The 16,048-nt window shown below is 33.3% G+C and overlaps 1 protein-coding gene across 1 annotated transcript; it reads right to left on the minus strand.

Moving 5' to 3' along the window:
- Positions 1–304: 304 nt before the first annotated feature.
- On the minus strand, positions 305–12,984 carry LOC131159220 (RHOMBOID-like protein 1). The gene is made up of 6 exons (XM_058113947.1): positions 12,372–12,984; positions 8,093–8,256; positions 2,071–2,234; positions 1,704–1,960; positions 1,134–1,260; positions 305–633 (listed from the first exon to the last, which is right to left on the minus strand). Exons 1-6 carry the CDS (start codon positions 12,686–12,688, stop codon positions 511–513), a joined length of 1,152 nt encoding a protein of 383 aa, XP_057969930.1. The 5' UTR covers positions 12,689–12,984; the 3' UTR covers positions 305–510.
- Between the last annotated feature and the right edge of the window lie 3,064 nt (positions 12,985–16,048).

A 16,048-nucleotide genomic window follows, 5' to 3' on the forward strand; every position in this document is an offset into this window, starting at 1 on the left:
TTTCTTCATAAGTGGTATCAGACCTTAATCTAACAGACCCTAATCACCCTTGTGATAAGGTTAATGTCAAGTTATTTTATTTCCTTGCTGAGGAGTAAAGATCAATAATAATAATCTTATTTGGGTCACCAAAGGTCCTATAAAAGGGGCAACCCTCCCCTTCCCTCCAAGATTGGAACCTTTAAGCAAAACTACCATTACCATGTTTCCTGCTTATATTGTCAAAATATCAATCTACCATGTCTTCGTTTTACTGCATCTACACTACCACATTGCCTGTTTTTTTTTTGTGAAAGTCGTAAAAGAAATCAAGTAAACAAGCTATTATTTCCATTGTAAAGGTCAATTTACAAAGTTATAAAATATATATATATATATAACAGTGAACAAAAGCCATGTGACAAGAGGAAGACCATCATAGTAGCACTGCAACACATTTGCACAGATGAATTTCACATACAAGGAGGCAGCTGCACATGCCAGTCTCCAGGCCATCAATTTGTATAAACCCTAGTTGCACAGCTGAGTACATAGCCCCTGGATTTGGGAACTGGTTGCATCGGACAATGAGTATATACCAGTTTTTCCACTGCTTGAGCATGTTATGTTGAGCTGGTTGCCTATTTGTGTTGACTGCAAAACGGGAAGAGTATTGCACATTAACCAATATAAATAATGGTAAGTAAATGTGTTTTCCGAATTTGAGACCTACAGATGCCAAATGAGCATTTTCCAGCCAAAGTATGCCCCAGACCACTGAAAAAGAAAAATTGAACCTTGGTTTTGGCCAATTCTAGCATGACATATAGTGGAACTCGTGGAAACTGAATCATAGATCACAAATCCAGTTCACGTGTATTGGCTAAAATTAGCTTTTCCCCTAACAAATTTGTGATCCTTTCTTTCAAAAGGCTGCATGTGTATCAGATTTTCTCATTAGCTTTTCCTTTTATCAATGCAGTGAAAAATCTTACAGTTCAATTGGCTTGGATGGCAAAACTATTTTGTGCATAAAGCCGCTTCACCACAGCAAAGTGGGCCAATTTTAAGAATCAATCTATGATTCAGCATACAAGGAACTAATCAAGGACCCTGGTTGGTAAATAAGGAAAAGGAGGTGCTGTGTTAGTTACCATGCAGTAATCAGGCTCTTTGTTGCAGCTCCACCTTGAAGTAGGGATACAAGTCAAGTAATGACACCAAGAACAGTGGTCATTTCCATCAACTCCTCGAAGCAGCAAAATCAGGCCAATGGTTAACCTGTCAAAATTAGCATGTCAAAATATCAAGATTTCTGCGCAGGCCAAACAGAATGCAGATCCCACTGGGTTGGGTTGGTGGAAGAGATTATTAGTAGTCATATGCAAAGTTGCCGAAGTGTCATGAGCAGAACCATGTCCACTTCTCTGGCATCTACCATTTATCTCCTGCTAATAGGAAAAATGTTCAAGTCTCAAAGTTCACACATGTTTTGCATTTCGGAGTTTACTTGATGTCTTTGACATCAACAACAGAGGTACTAAAATTCCAGCCAGCCCAAGTTAGGGTCAAATTTTGGCCAGGAATCTACGACTGTAAGATTAAATTTGCAAAGACCAGAACAAATTAGAGATTATAACACCATGAATTTTTTTTGTTTTTAAGTGCTATCAAGACAAAGAAATGGGATTAGATTGAAAAAACAAAACAAATTTCGGACTTACCCAACAAGTAAAAGGATCAGAGAAATGAACCACAAGATGCACTGATATATCTTGAATTTAGGTTTAGCAGATGTTGAAGATCCAGGCGGAGAATATCTTTGACTAACCCAGCCAAACTGAGGGCGGATCAGAAACACAAAACCAAGAAGAAAACCTGAAAAAAATCCCCCAATGTGTGCAAAGTTGTCCACATGAGGGAGAATTCCCACTGCTAAATTGATTACAATAATGACCAGGAGGGTCAACAATCCTGCCACCTGAACACGTGCATATGAATTGTGAGATAATTAGGCCAAGCAATTTAAACAACCAGATATAAATTTCTTATGGAATGTCAGTGCTCTATTAAAAGTGACCTAATAACCACCTTATTAGCATATATTGTCCAATTTGTGATTAACTCAGAAAGCATGCCTCCCAGCAATCCAAAAAGCGCACCCGAAGCACCAACAGATATATTTGACTGAACAAAAAGAGCAGACAGTAAACTTCCCCCAAACCCAGAGATCAAATACAGCAACCCAATCCGCACTACAAAAAAGCACACACAAAAATTGGGAAGGACTTTAGCTAAAAAAATGTATCGGCATGCATAAATAACATTCCATAGCTAAAAATTAGAGGAAACTGTCATCACAAAGCCAGAAAGTGCAACGCAAAAAAATTACAGAGCAAATGCTTAATGCTAACCATACTAGGGACTTCCGGATTAAATTAAGCACAAAAAATGAAAAGGGCAACTGGACTTACAAAGTTCCCAGTGTAAATTATCTGGTGGAACCACATAGCCACATTAAATTTGACATGTAATAAGTGAGTAAACTTCTCCTGTTTACTTTAAAACAAGCATAGATTTGCTTGCTGCTAACCACCAGATATATTAAACACAACACTCAGTGCACAAAGCTCACACACCACATCAGGGGTCTAGGAGGGGCATGATGTACACAGTGTTACCTCCACAATTGGAAAGGCTGTTTCTGTGAAATTGTGATTTTCTAGCTTGAGTGTAACCACCAAATATCTTGCTTACCTCCCGTTGTGCAGCCCCCCCTAATGGGCCTCCAATGGACCAAAAAAATAACAAAAAAGAAAAAAATCAAGCAATTAAACCTCCTATGAAATTTTGCTCATCCACCATGCAGGCACTTAGAGAGACAATATGGCCACAGGATATGTCATGTACGCAGCACAATGCTGAATCAGCTAATATTACATTGATGTGCTCATGAACTGAGGGGAAATTAAACAGTATATAACTGAGACCATATCAAGAACCAAGCAATCACAGGATGGTGATCCTTACATATGTGGCTTGATATTTTCATCTCAGGTAATTATTGTAGACTAAAACCTAAAAAATTAACTAGTAATCGTCTGATTGGTTGGTTAATGCAACTGTTCCTAAAGGCCATATCCATGAAAAAAAGGTGCAGAAGATAAAAGCATAGAACAATTTAGTGACATTTTTTATTTAGCAAAAATGAAGAGACGTTGCTGCTTCTCTTCTCCTAGCAACCAAATGCAACATGTTTGGTGTCAATGAAACTGCTCAACATACAGAGAATAGGCAACATTGGTTAAAATATACACAATCGTAGGTCAATACAGCGAAATGTATGACATGATTATACTGCAGATATCCCGAAAGTCTATGAAATTTCATAAAATTTATAATATTTGGTTATTTTGACAGCCTCTCTTGATGATGCCAATGCTGCAAGAAACTTAGAGTCGGTGGATGGACTGTTGGTTAGAAGTATTTGGGAATCTCCTTTTTAAAGATTGTTAGTGTCTTCCTTCTTTGTATTCACCATCACACATGCATGGCCAGGTGAGGTGGTCACAGGCAGGAATGCTTCTATGGTGGACACTCTTCCCAGGTCATTTTCTCTATCAGGTTTGCTGGAAATTCAGGGAAAGGATCAATGGGTCAATGGTTGTTCTCTTTTGTTTATGGACCCTCTTGGCCTGCTCCTAGATCTCTTTTTTGGAATGAGTGCTTGTATGTGTTTGGGATTGTGCTCCATATTGGTTAGTAGGGGACTAGACACTAGAGGGACTTTTAATAATATTAGATAACCAAATGAGAAGCAAGGCAGCTCCAAGTTTACATCTAACTGAAGCATTTGATTATTTTGATGATTTTGATGCATTTTGATGATTTTGTTAGTTGTATGGTTGAGGGACTTTCCTGTGGTAACTGCCATATTCTCTTGGTCGGTAGAGGGAGGAGAGCTGTTCTATATCCAATTTTTTGAATAGGATGGGTTTCCATAACTATATGACCAGTCTGTGATCATTTTCCTAATATTTTGGAATCTAGTAAAGTGAGTCTCCGATCCATTTCAAGAACATGTGGCTTACTACTCAATTCTTTTCATGAGAGATTGCTACGCTGAGAGGTAGGTTTATGAAACAATTGAAATTTCTCAAGGAGGCTTTGAAGAAAAGGAATGTTGAGGTTTTTTGTTATATGGGAGTTACAAGGCTGATATTTTGCAGGAAATGAAGTCTAGAATTTTCTATAATTTTTTTTTTTAAAGTCTGCCATTGGAGGGTGTGGATGATGTTCCTGAGGGTACGGCCGTGAGAAGAACTTCTCTCTAATGAGTTAGAGGATTTGCTTTTGGAGGATAAGAGTTGGCCACAGAAGGTTAGGGTAGTGGATGAATGAAGGGGATTATAGCTCCAGGTTTTTTCATGGGGTTGCTAGTGCTAGGAGAATGAAGAATCTGATTGAAGAGGAGACAGTGATGGAGTAGTTGTAGTGACCCTACCCTGACTGTGGAGGAGATAACCAAAAACCCTTCCAAATAGATTTTGTTTAGGCCTATGAGCAGTTACACTTGCGTCTGATTTCATGTTATACGAATTCCTGGTTGGGGAGGAGTTTCGAGGAGGAGGAGATAGGGAAGCTAAGCTTGGTCAAGACAGACCTTTGGAAGGTCTTTCAGGAATTTTATTTAAATAAGGTGATTGGTAAAAGTATGATTTCTACTTTCATTCCTTAATGCATAAGAACGATCAATCACAGTGAAAGATTTTAGACCTATCAGCATAACCATTAGTTTTATAAGATCGTTGTTAAGATTCTTACTGATAGGTTAAGTGAGGTTTTAGAATCCATGGCTGCTAGTTCACAAGCTGCTTTTGTGGGTGACAGGCAGATTCAACATGCTGCTTAGTGGCAAACAAGGTAGTTGAGGATGTTTGGAAGAGAAACAGGAGGGGGTTAGTTTTATGGTGAGACTTTGAGAAAGCCTGTGACAGAGTGATTTTGAACCTTTTTAGGCATGGTTTTGGATAGGAAGTGCTTTAGATTGAAATGGATATGTTGAATTAGGGGTTTTCTTACCTCAACTACCTTTTCTGTAATTATCAATGGAGCACCCAAGACTCAGTTTCAGCATCTAAGGAGTGTATCTAGGGGATCCCTACATGCCCACTACTTTATATTTTGGTAGTGGCTGTTTTAAGTAGAATGATTGAGCAGGTTGTAGACAGGTTTTACAAAGGGTCTTTCAGTGAGTAATGGTACTGCGGTTGTTTCTCACTGGCAATTTGTTGATGATACCATTTTCTTCCATTCTGACCATGTCTTTAACTTTTAAAAATGTCTTTGCCCTTCTAAAGATCAGTTAGAGTGTTCCAAGAAGAATTAATATGGGTAAAAGTTGTTAAGGTGCCATTAATTTGAGTCCTTGAGAATGTTGCTCCTGATTTAACTTCTCTGGCAGGTTTTCAGGTTCTGGAATAGCTTAAACTTATCAAGGTGTTCCATAGGGTGATAATCCTCAGTCTGTATCTGAGGTTGGTAGAGTTTGTAAGCACCAGAATGGTTGGAAGACACCTTTTTTCTCTCCAGGTTTTCATTAGGGATTGTCATTCTTCATTCAATAAATTCAACTTTTCTTTGCATTTATTACATACACATTGGATGGTTATTGAATTAGTTTCTGGGAGGATATTTAGGTAGGGGAGCAACCTTCTTGTGCTACTTTACCTTCTCTTTTTCACCTTACCCTATTCATAATGCATCTATTTCCTCAATTTTTAATTCGTGATGTGAATTGTGTTTCTTGGAACTATTATTTTGGAAAAGCTTTGGGGTCAATTGATATCATCATAAAAAATTATGAAAACAAAAAAAGAAAAAGGAACAAATTCAAAACTATAACTAACAACTAAAAACTGAAAACTAATTTGGTTAAAATCCCCAAAATTGAGTCAACGAAAAATCTAATTGCACACGTGTTCATTTTTGTCCTTGGATTAAATAACATAATAAATACAATTATTAGAATAATAAAAATGTAAAAGAATTGATTAATAAATATAATTAGAATAATAAAAATGCAAAAGAATAAAATTTAAAAGATATTATAATTAAAAAAATTAATTATAATTATTATATTTTTAGGCACACGTTTTAGTACTCTAAGAACAATCCTATTGTATATGAATGTTGAAAATTGAGAAAATATATTGAAGATGATTTTTATTATTTCTTTAGCCTTTTATAGATTTCAATATTTAATTAACCTTGTTCATTAAAATTAAAATTTTTGAAATAATTAAACCAACAATAATAATTCTAGATAAAATATTACTTACATAACTAAAAACCAGAAAATTGCCACCATAAAACTAGCAATTTGGACAACAATGTTGTCACCACCTGTTTTTTTATTGCAATGCAACAAAAACAGAAAATAGAATTTTTTTTTATTTTTTATTTAAATCAAACAGTTTGGCCCCTCAATAATCAGGAGGCCAAGGAATTTCCCTTATTACTGAACTTGTAGGCTTCCTTTCAATCTTCTTCTAGAAGGGATTATAGGATATGGGCTTCGGGTACTTTTAGGGTGTTTTCTTGCAAATCCCTTTATTCACATTTGATTCATTCCCCTACCACTTGCCCTCTTGATTATCCTATTGGGAAAGCCAAAATAGCATCAAAGGTCAAGTTGTATTTTTTTTTTTGGTGGGTTAGCCACCATTAATAGAGTAAAGAGCAACAATCTGTTGTAAGAGATGAGGTTGTATAAAGCCCCATCATAGTAGGGATTAGTCTCATACTTATTTACTCATACATTGTTGAGCAGCTTGCACTTTGTAGAGAAAGTTATTTGGATTGTCTGGCATAATGCTTGTTCTAGGCATTATGCTTGTGTGTGACTATTTGTCTTGTGTGCATGGGATGGGTAGCCATAATGTAAATAGTTGTATAGGTTTTATTCATTGAGTGTTGTAATGCCTTGGAATAAAATGGGAGCATAACTCCACGGTTAGTTTTACATTTCCTAGTGCTAGAGCTAGAATCGCATAGAAAGCTCTTTAAGGGAGGGTGAGTGTTCATCACACATTGTAAAACTCACTAGCATATGTAAATGTGTTTAGTTTACTTGCTTCCCTTGCTAAACACACTTTGCCTATGAAGGTGTTAAGAATGAATTACATTGCTTTACTGTTTACCATGCAACCGTTGTCTACTTGCTTACTTGTTCACTGTTTTTCCCTAACAGTGTATTTAATGGCTAAGAATTTGTTCATGTGGTCAAACTGTGGCATACTTTTGGCTGACTAGTTAAGCAAGTCGGCTGACTAGTTAAGCAAGAGTGCTATAACTAGTGTTGCACGGCGGTTAACAAGGTGTGAGGTGCTCAGCCTGTGACATGTAAGGATGCTAGAACATTGTGACCATAGGTGATCCTTGAAATGTTTTGGCGCATTTTGTTGGAGAGGAATGCTTGTGTTTCTAGTGGTCCATCTGTTCATCTACATTTGCTTCAGGACTTGATTGTCTTCCATGCTTTGCTACAGGTCTTTTGATCTGGAGGTTTTAGTGGGACTGGTTTCTCATATTTTCAACAGGATTAGCTAGCTTTGTTAGCGTGAGTTTTTGCCGTACTTTTTGCTTTCTCTTATTTTTATTCCCAATTTACATTCTGCATCTTCTATAAGAGGATGACTTATACTCATTACTCTTTCTTTTTCTCTTAATATACTTTTGTTAAATTACCAATTTACCTAAAGCTTAAGCTGTTAGGTTGTCGGCCAACAATGTAGATCAAGCTTTAACACTCCCCACATGTGCAACCAATAGCATGCTGGGAGATAAACACACAATAATAATACCTATTACACGGAATACAATAATTTTTTAAATACCACACAATCAATGCAGGTAACAAGACTAGAATCGAAAACCTCCTGGTATACAGCTTTGAATTTATAAAAAGATGCATAATCCAGCACCATAATTAACCTTGACGAAAATTATTGGATCTTCTCAAAACTTACGACGATTTCAGAATTTTGAACTAATTTATTTAAGTAAAACTGAAAATAATAATAATATGGGTCTTAGTTCTTTAAGTTCATACCAAATCCGAATTCTTGCTCAAGCCGGATACCAATCACTAAAAGACTTAACATATTGGCCAGTATATGGAAAACCCCAGCATGTAACCACATGCAAGTGATAAGCCGCCAGCCCTGGTGTCCGTTGACCACTTTACTCACTTCTAGAGCCCCCATCTTCTGAAGCCTAAATAAATAAACATGTAACAGCTACTTAGATACTAAACCATTCTTCATCAAGCTATACCATATTTATGGAAGGAAACTCACACATCATGGCTAAGTCTGTTAAATTAAAAGGCAGATCCATCATATTATGTTATAACAAACAACAATGCCAAAATGCTTTTCAACATTCAAATACAAAAACATTCATGTGGGGCACCCTCTTCATGGATAAACTGAAACATTATTACCTCAACCACATGATACATGTCATTACTGCGTACATCTGAATATGATATACAGTATGCTCATGAAAAAGAAGACTATAACATTACAATAATGCTGGCCTCCAACCCCTTTGAAGGTCAAAGTGTGATTTCTTGGAAAAACAAAGAGTGGCAAGAGGAGCAAATATTATCCATATGCATCATAATCACCAATCACTAATTTCAATGATTATGAGAGAGTAAAAAGGGACTTCGTGGAGAACACAGGGCAAGCTTTCCTCGACAACTGTTTTAAGTAGCATTGTGGGAGGAGCCAAAAACAAGTGTTACAGATGTGATGCACTCTCAGCAGGGCATATTCAGAAAAAATAAAATAAAATTCAACTCCAGCAAGTGGAAATTGAGGATTCCAACACAAACAAGGCCTTTGGAACAACTAAGAGGCTGGCAACAAATAGAAACAAAAACTAAAAAACAGAAACCGAAACTAAAGTCACAAAAGTGGCATCCTGTTTGGTTATGTTCTCAAAACTAAACAAACTAAAAAACCAATTAAATTTAAGTTCATTTTTGTCCCAGGGTCAAGTAATAATTAATTATTACATCATCCTTCAATCACCATAAAATAATTCATCATCAAGTATTAAGCAATTTAGTGGTACCATTCTTAAGCCTTAAAAAATCCGTTAGAAAAATTGGACGTTAGAATTAATTAAAATATGATTAGAATAATAAAAAATGCAAAATAAAGTTAATTAAATATCTTATATAATTATAATGAAACAGAATTACTTGACTAAATTTTCAAACCCACTTTAGGACTCCAAAAAAAAATTATTATATAAAGGTTTAAAATTGGTGAAAAAAATTTCAGGGTGATTCCTATCTTTAAAAAATTAAATTTAGGATTATTTTAATTATATTTTTATTTTTTTTCTAAAAATTGTGTGCACAATGATTTAATAAAAAATCGAATTTTAGATATTAAAGCACTAGTGCTGCAACAAGTGAAAAAACAATAAAAGCTAAAAACTGCAACATAAATAAATGCCACCAGTTTCTTCACTACTCTGAAATCAAAAAAGAAAAAAGAAAAATGATACCAACAAGCTGTAAAATATTTTTCCAGCTTCTTCTTCTTAACTCTGATGGGGCTGCATTTACTTATCACAGAGAGATGGAGAGAAAAGAGGAGGTTGTGGAAGAGTTACAAGAAATCACGAGGGCAAAGAGCTCCTTCCCTTTGGGAGTGCTCCTGAGCCTCATTCATGAGATTATAGTCAAGGAGATTACAAGTAAAGGAACTTAAGAAAGATAGTTGTAGCCATTGACAAAGAATGCTTTGTACAGAATGTTTGTGTCTCCTTGGAGCATGAAGGAAGGTGTTGAAGATACGATCATAACCTTCAAAAAATCTCAATTCTGCAGGTTTTAGCACATGTACAAAGAACACGAAAGTAGCTTTTTATCTATTTGCAAAGTTTTGTCATAACATGGAAGAAAATGCAGTCCCTCCCTTGAGCTCCAACTGGCAGTTACGGAGTTGATTAAAAGTGAACTAGATCATGAGAAACAAACTACGGTTTCAGAGGCGTTATGAACTAAAGATAGATCAAATGAGGGTGTTTGATGTTACGGTAGAGACTAGTAATGATGCCACCCTGTACCACTTGTATTCTGTCAGTTTCTGTATTTAAGAAAATTGGTTCAGTTTGTGGTTCAGTTAGTAGTTGTAGTTGATTGAGGTTATTATGGTGTTTGTTGTTAATCAATTTATATCTTGCACTTATAAATAGGGAAAAGCAAGAAATGATTTGTGGGGTTGAGCCGTTGAGGCAACAACTGAATCAAGATTTGATGTCCTGCCATTTTTTCACCTTCTTCTTTGGGTTTGACATAACAACTGAATCAGGAATTGTTGTCTAGCTATTTCTTTTTTGTTCTCCTAATTCTCTCTATTCACTGCTTATGATCTGATCAATTAGCTTGGATCATAACAATTGTTATCGGAATGGTTGAGATCCAGTGCGTTAATGGCCAAAGGAAGGATATTCAAGGCACTTGAGCAGCAACTCAAAAAGCACCATTTCCAAGAGCAATCAGATCTGAAAATGGAAATCCTAGCAGAGTTTCATCACTTCAATAAATCTCAAAGGGGGTGAGACACATGAATTTGGCAGTTATATGATGTTAAAAAAGGTAGTCTCAAATTGGATGTTTTCCAATCTCACAGAAACAAATTGGTAACAAAAGAGACTGCTCTGAACTTTGAAAGGGGATTGTCGCTATAGATGTTGAAATAGAAGTGGCCCACCACCAAAATAAAAACTCAAGATAGGAGGATTTCTTAAGGCCTGTTTGGTATTGTTGTTGTTTTTTGTTTTTGTTTCTACACAGTGAAGAAATTGATTATAAAAGAGCGTTTGTTTACATTGTCAATTTTCTGTTTCTGTTGTCCATTTTCAATTGTTTGTGGAAAAAACTGAAAACTAGATTTTATGGTTTTTAGTTGTTTTGACAACCTATTGCTAGAATACTTCAGCATCCAAAATTAACTTTTTTTAATTAAATAATTCATATTATACATACTTTTTAATTAAAACTAAAATAATATGATCATATCATTTTAAAATATAATTAAAATAAAAAATATCCATAAAATAACAAGAAAAATTTAAAACAAATAATAAAAACCATTTACAAAATCTTTTTACTACTTTTCAATTGTCATTTACAATAAGATTATCCTTGTAAAGTGAATCTTGAAATACAATAATTTGGTCAAATTATTATAATAATTTTTATTTTTATTAAAGCATTTTTAATTTGTATTATTTTTTATTTTTATTATTTTAATCACAGTTTTAAATTGTAATTGATTCAAGGACAAAAAAGAGTATTTGTTTAATCAAAATTTTTTTAATTTGTTCTAGTTTTATAAATATTAACCAAATAAGTTGCTTGTTTTCGGGTTTTAGTTTCTATTTTTGGTTTCTATTTTCATAAAATTTTGACAGTGATGCCAAACAGCCCCTTAGAGAGTCAAATTCCCTATTTCTGAAGTGAAAAATTTCAGAAGCTGGGTGAGGAAGTGTCAAAAGTATTTGCTGATAAGTTAGGTTCCTGAAAATTGTGAAGTAGAAGCGGCTGCCCTTTATTTGGAAGGAAGAACAGACACTGGGTATGAAGGATTCATGACTAATAAAGACCCATTTCCCTAGGATGAATTTGCTTCCGCTAGTGGCTGCAGTTAATTGAGATTGTAATGGAGTAAAGTATTTCTCTTTTTGTAACAAATGAAGTTAGTTGTTACTCAGTTTGTAGTCTTGCGCTTATAAATAGGGAAGGTAGGAGAGGCGGTTGAAGTAGCAATTGAATCAGGATTCATTTTCTCTCTATTTCATACCTTCTCTTCTTCTTCTCCTTCTCTCAATTCACTGGTTATGATCCAAACAACTAGATTGGATTATAAAAATACACAATCGATCATAGAGTTTAAATTGGTCATCTATCATACTCAGTCCTCATACATCTCAACAATTTTAACTTCCTAAGAATTGAAACACCATTTAACTGCCAAAGCTTTTCTCAGATCAACCGTGCAATTCATTGATGAACTAATTCACATATAGCACCCAGGCACCCAAAATAATTTATTTAAAACAAAGATGTATACAAGAAATAAAAAGCCATCCATTAAGCAAAACACTGCAAAGAACTAAGATATTTTAAACAAAATTTGTAATTTTATTTGGTGTCCACAATTGAATTGAACAATTTAATACTTAATACACAACTGCACATTCAAAAAAACTCCCTAAAAAAAAAAAAAAAAGAACACAAACCAAAGAGCTGGGTTTCAAAAATCAACCATTCACATCAAAAGGAAGAACAACTTGGAGGAACTTACGTATATGATGAGGGCCCAAGAAGAGGGTTCTCCTTTAAGGGTTGAAAGGAGAAGCGCCCCAAAAACCGAGCAATGCAAGAAACCGAGTTCTTGGGACAATTATTGACGAACATGGTGATGACGAACAAGGCCACGTTAGCAATAACAAATGAAGGAATCAGCCATGGAAACCACTTCCGGAGATGCTTGACCTCTCCGAAAAATACAGTACCGGCGGACGAGGCAGGCGCCGTTTCGATCTCCACCGGGTGGATCACGTTGCTGCCTCGCCTTGAGTTGACCCTTAGTGGGATTTCCGGCGAAGGGTCTCTCGCCATGTCGGACGAATAAGCGTCAAATCGAGTCACTGGTGGGAAAGAAGCTCAGCCAAAGGGATTAGCGTTGAAGAACAGAGCGCATTATTGGTGGGATCGCTTGCGGGAAGGGAAAGAGGAAGCGAGTGGCCGAGTGGGTGAGGCCGGGTCAACAATTCACCAACTCGGCGGTTCGGCTGAGTGAAACAATGACTGCGAGCGGCGGCCACCCACCGGCCATCAAATGAATTGTTCTTCACTCCACCCCCAAGGCCCAAACTGCCATAAACTGTTTTAGGTTCCACCGATGACCTCCTACCAATTATTTAATTAATTTGCATTATAAATAATTTTTTAAAAATAAAATAAATTCAAAGAAAACAAATAACTTTATTAGGTGTTGTTTGATATTGTTATTGTTTCTTACTTTTTGTTTGTATTTATGTATGATTAAAAAATAGATAATAAAAACACGTTTGTTTATATTGCTGATTTTCAACTGTTTATGAAAAAATTGAAAATTAATTTTTTTTAATTTTTAATTATTTTGATAACTTATTGCTAAAAATTTTAATATTCTGTTTAGATTAAATTATTTATTTTATATATTTTAAATTAAAATTAAATTATCATATAAATTTAAATATAATTGAAATAAAAATATAAATAAATTTTTAAAAATAATAATAAAGCAAATTACAAAATAATTTTACTATTTTTCAAGCGTCAAGTCTAATAAAAATTTTTATTGTAAAGTAAATTTTGAAAGTAGAATAATTAAGTAAAATAATTATAATAAATTTTATTTTTATTATAATTATTTTTTAATGTGTATTATTTGTAATTTTATTATTTTAATTATATTTTTATAATATTATGATTTAAAGATGAAAATGAGCATTTTTTAATTAAGTTTTTAATTTGTGTTAGTTTTATTTTTAATGTTAACCAAACAAGTTATTGGTTTCTAATTTTTAATTTTTGTTTCTGCTTTCTAGTTTTCATTTTTGATTTTCATTTCTCTACATTTTGACAATGATACCAAACAACGCCTTAGGATTTTGGATTTTATTATGATCAACTTTGTTTTAAAATAATACAAAATTGTTGCTATCGATATTCTCTGTTAACTAAAATATGTGAATGACAAAAATACCCTATATATAATTAATTAAATAATGGTACAAGTACAATCACACAAGCTCTTGATTAATAATAAAAGTTAGGATAAAAAATATTCACCTCTCCTAAAATTTTAAAAATGTCACAAACCTTATTTTAGGTTTCAAAAATATCACATACCTTCCTCCAGGTTATGTCTCTAAAATTTTCAAAATTTTAGGAAATATTATTATCTTTTCGTCAAACCTTGAGAGATATCAGTAACTTGTGTTCTAAAAGTTATTGTAAATAATTAGGAGGACCTTAACTAAACAAATTTACTTAGTATTGTTTGATTAAAGGGAGCTTGATATGGCTGGGCACCTTAGGATTCAATTAGTAGTGTGGAAAGTAATTTTTGTTTTTCATTATTAATTTTTCAAAGAACTATAAAGATGTCAACTTATTCTTGACCTTTCAAGATTTGTCTCAAAATGTAAAAAAAATAAATAAAAATGATTTATTCAGTTGTGAAAAGTAATTCTTATGTTTCAATTCTAAATAATAACCAAAATAGCATCTTAGTTTTCAATTTTCATAAAATTTTACGAGAAATCAAAAATTTAGAAACCAATAAAATGATATTTTCTAACTTTTTGAAATAAAATTAGAAAATCAGAAAATGATGTGGCATTTTTTTTGAAATTATTGAAAAAGGAAAATAAAACCATTTTATCGTGAGTAGTGTCAAATTTTTTAAAAAATTTCTTAATACAAATATTACAAACTACAAATTTTTTATTTTTTATTTTATAAAAAAAAAAAAAAGAAACGAAAGTTATTCTTTCACAAATAAACAAGGCTTAACTTTTTTTCAAACATGGTGATCTTAAGAATATCTTTTTTCTTAAAGAGAAAAATTGCACTTGGTTCGTAGAGATCTAATGAAAACAAGTGATATAATTTAAGAACATTTTCTATCTAAAAGGATGACATATCCATCTAATATATTAGTTTTCATAAAATAAAATAAAAATGCTAATGAATTTATAATTTTGCATACTGTTGCTGCCAAAAATCGAACGACTTTTGTGATTCACCCTTCGACTGTGATCACCTGAAAGGAATATAGGCGTACTGATTTTGGCTATATCACATACTTTTATTCTTTTGAAAATTAGAAGGTGATTTAACAATTGTAATAAAAACACAAAAAAAAAAAAGGGTGACAACATAGCTTTTTTTTTTTTTTTTGGTAACAAGGGACTCCCTACCACCGATGAGCCCAATTGGACCGCCTGGTGTGGCACCAAACCCCGCCTACACACATAACTTATTGTTCCCACCTACACACATAACTCATTGTTTTTGGTTAAACTACAATAGGTATTTTTGTAATTTTCTCTCTAAAGAATATTATTTTCAATACGAACAGGCATAGGTCAGGTGCTGAAATTCAAGTTCTAGGTTTTCAAGCTAAAACCTAGAAACTACCTTATAATTTATTGGCTCTAAAATATTTAATACACAACACATTTGCTATGATAAGTGAAATATTGAATCGAATATGTTGATTTCAAGCTCCACCCAAAAAGTTATAAATTTAAGAAGACATTTGAAATCTCTCATGAAAATTATATTTTTGGAAAAAATAAGTATTGTTTGAAGAAAAAAGTATTTATAATGAACTAATTGAAAAAAATACTTATTTTACTTAAGGTCATAAATATTGTCTAATTATGCCTGAAAATAAATGTTGATTTTAAGTACTTATAAAATAAGTACAGTCTGGCTAGCCTCTTTTATATGCACGCACAATATCAAATATGGCTAGCCTCTTTTATATTCACGCAACTCATAAATAAATAGTTTTTTTATTATTAGAGGTGTTCATAGTTCGATTATTTGAACTGAATGGAAAGTTTTAGTTCAATGTTTTTATGAACCAAAATCAATATGAATCCTTTAATTAATCGGAACTTTATTAAATTTTTTTTAAAAAAATGAGACAATTTACTTGGGTTTTGATTGAGTGTATGCATTTACACTTTATTTATATAAATTAATCATCTAAAAAATATTTATGCATACTATTTTATAACTTTGAGATATATTATATATTATTATATAATAAATAAATAATATAAATAATACATATTGTAAATAAATACATATGTCAGTTCTGTTTAGGTAACTATTGATTCGTGAGTATAAAAATCAAAATCGAAAATAGTAAAAAAAAAAAAAAAACCCAATCGACAACCAAAAATCATAGAAAAAAAA

Source organism: Malania oleifera, chromosome 7 (assembly GCF_029873635.1).
Source record: "Malania oleifera isolate guangnan ecotype guangnan chromosome 7, ASM2987363v1, whole genome shotgun sequence".
Lineage (NCBI taxonomy): Eukaryota > Viridiplantae > Streptophyta > Magnoliopsida > Santalales > Ximeniaceae > Malania > Malania oleifera.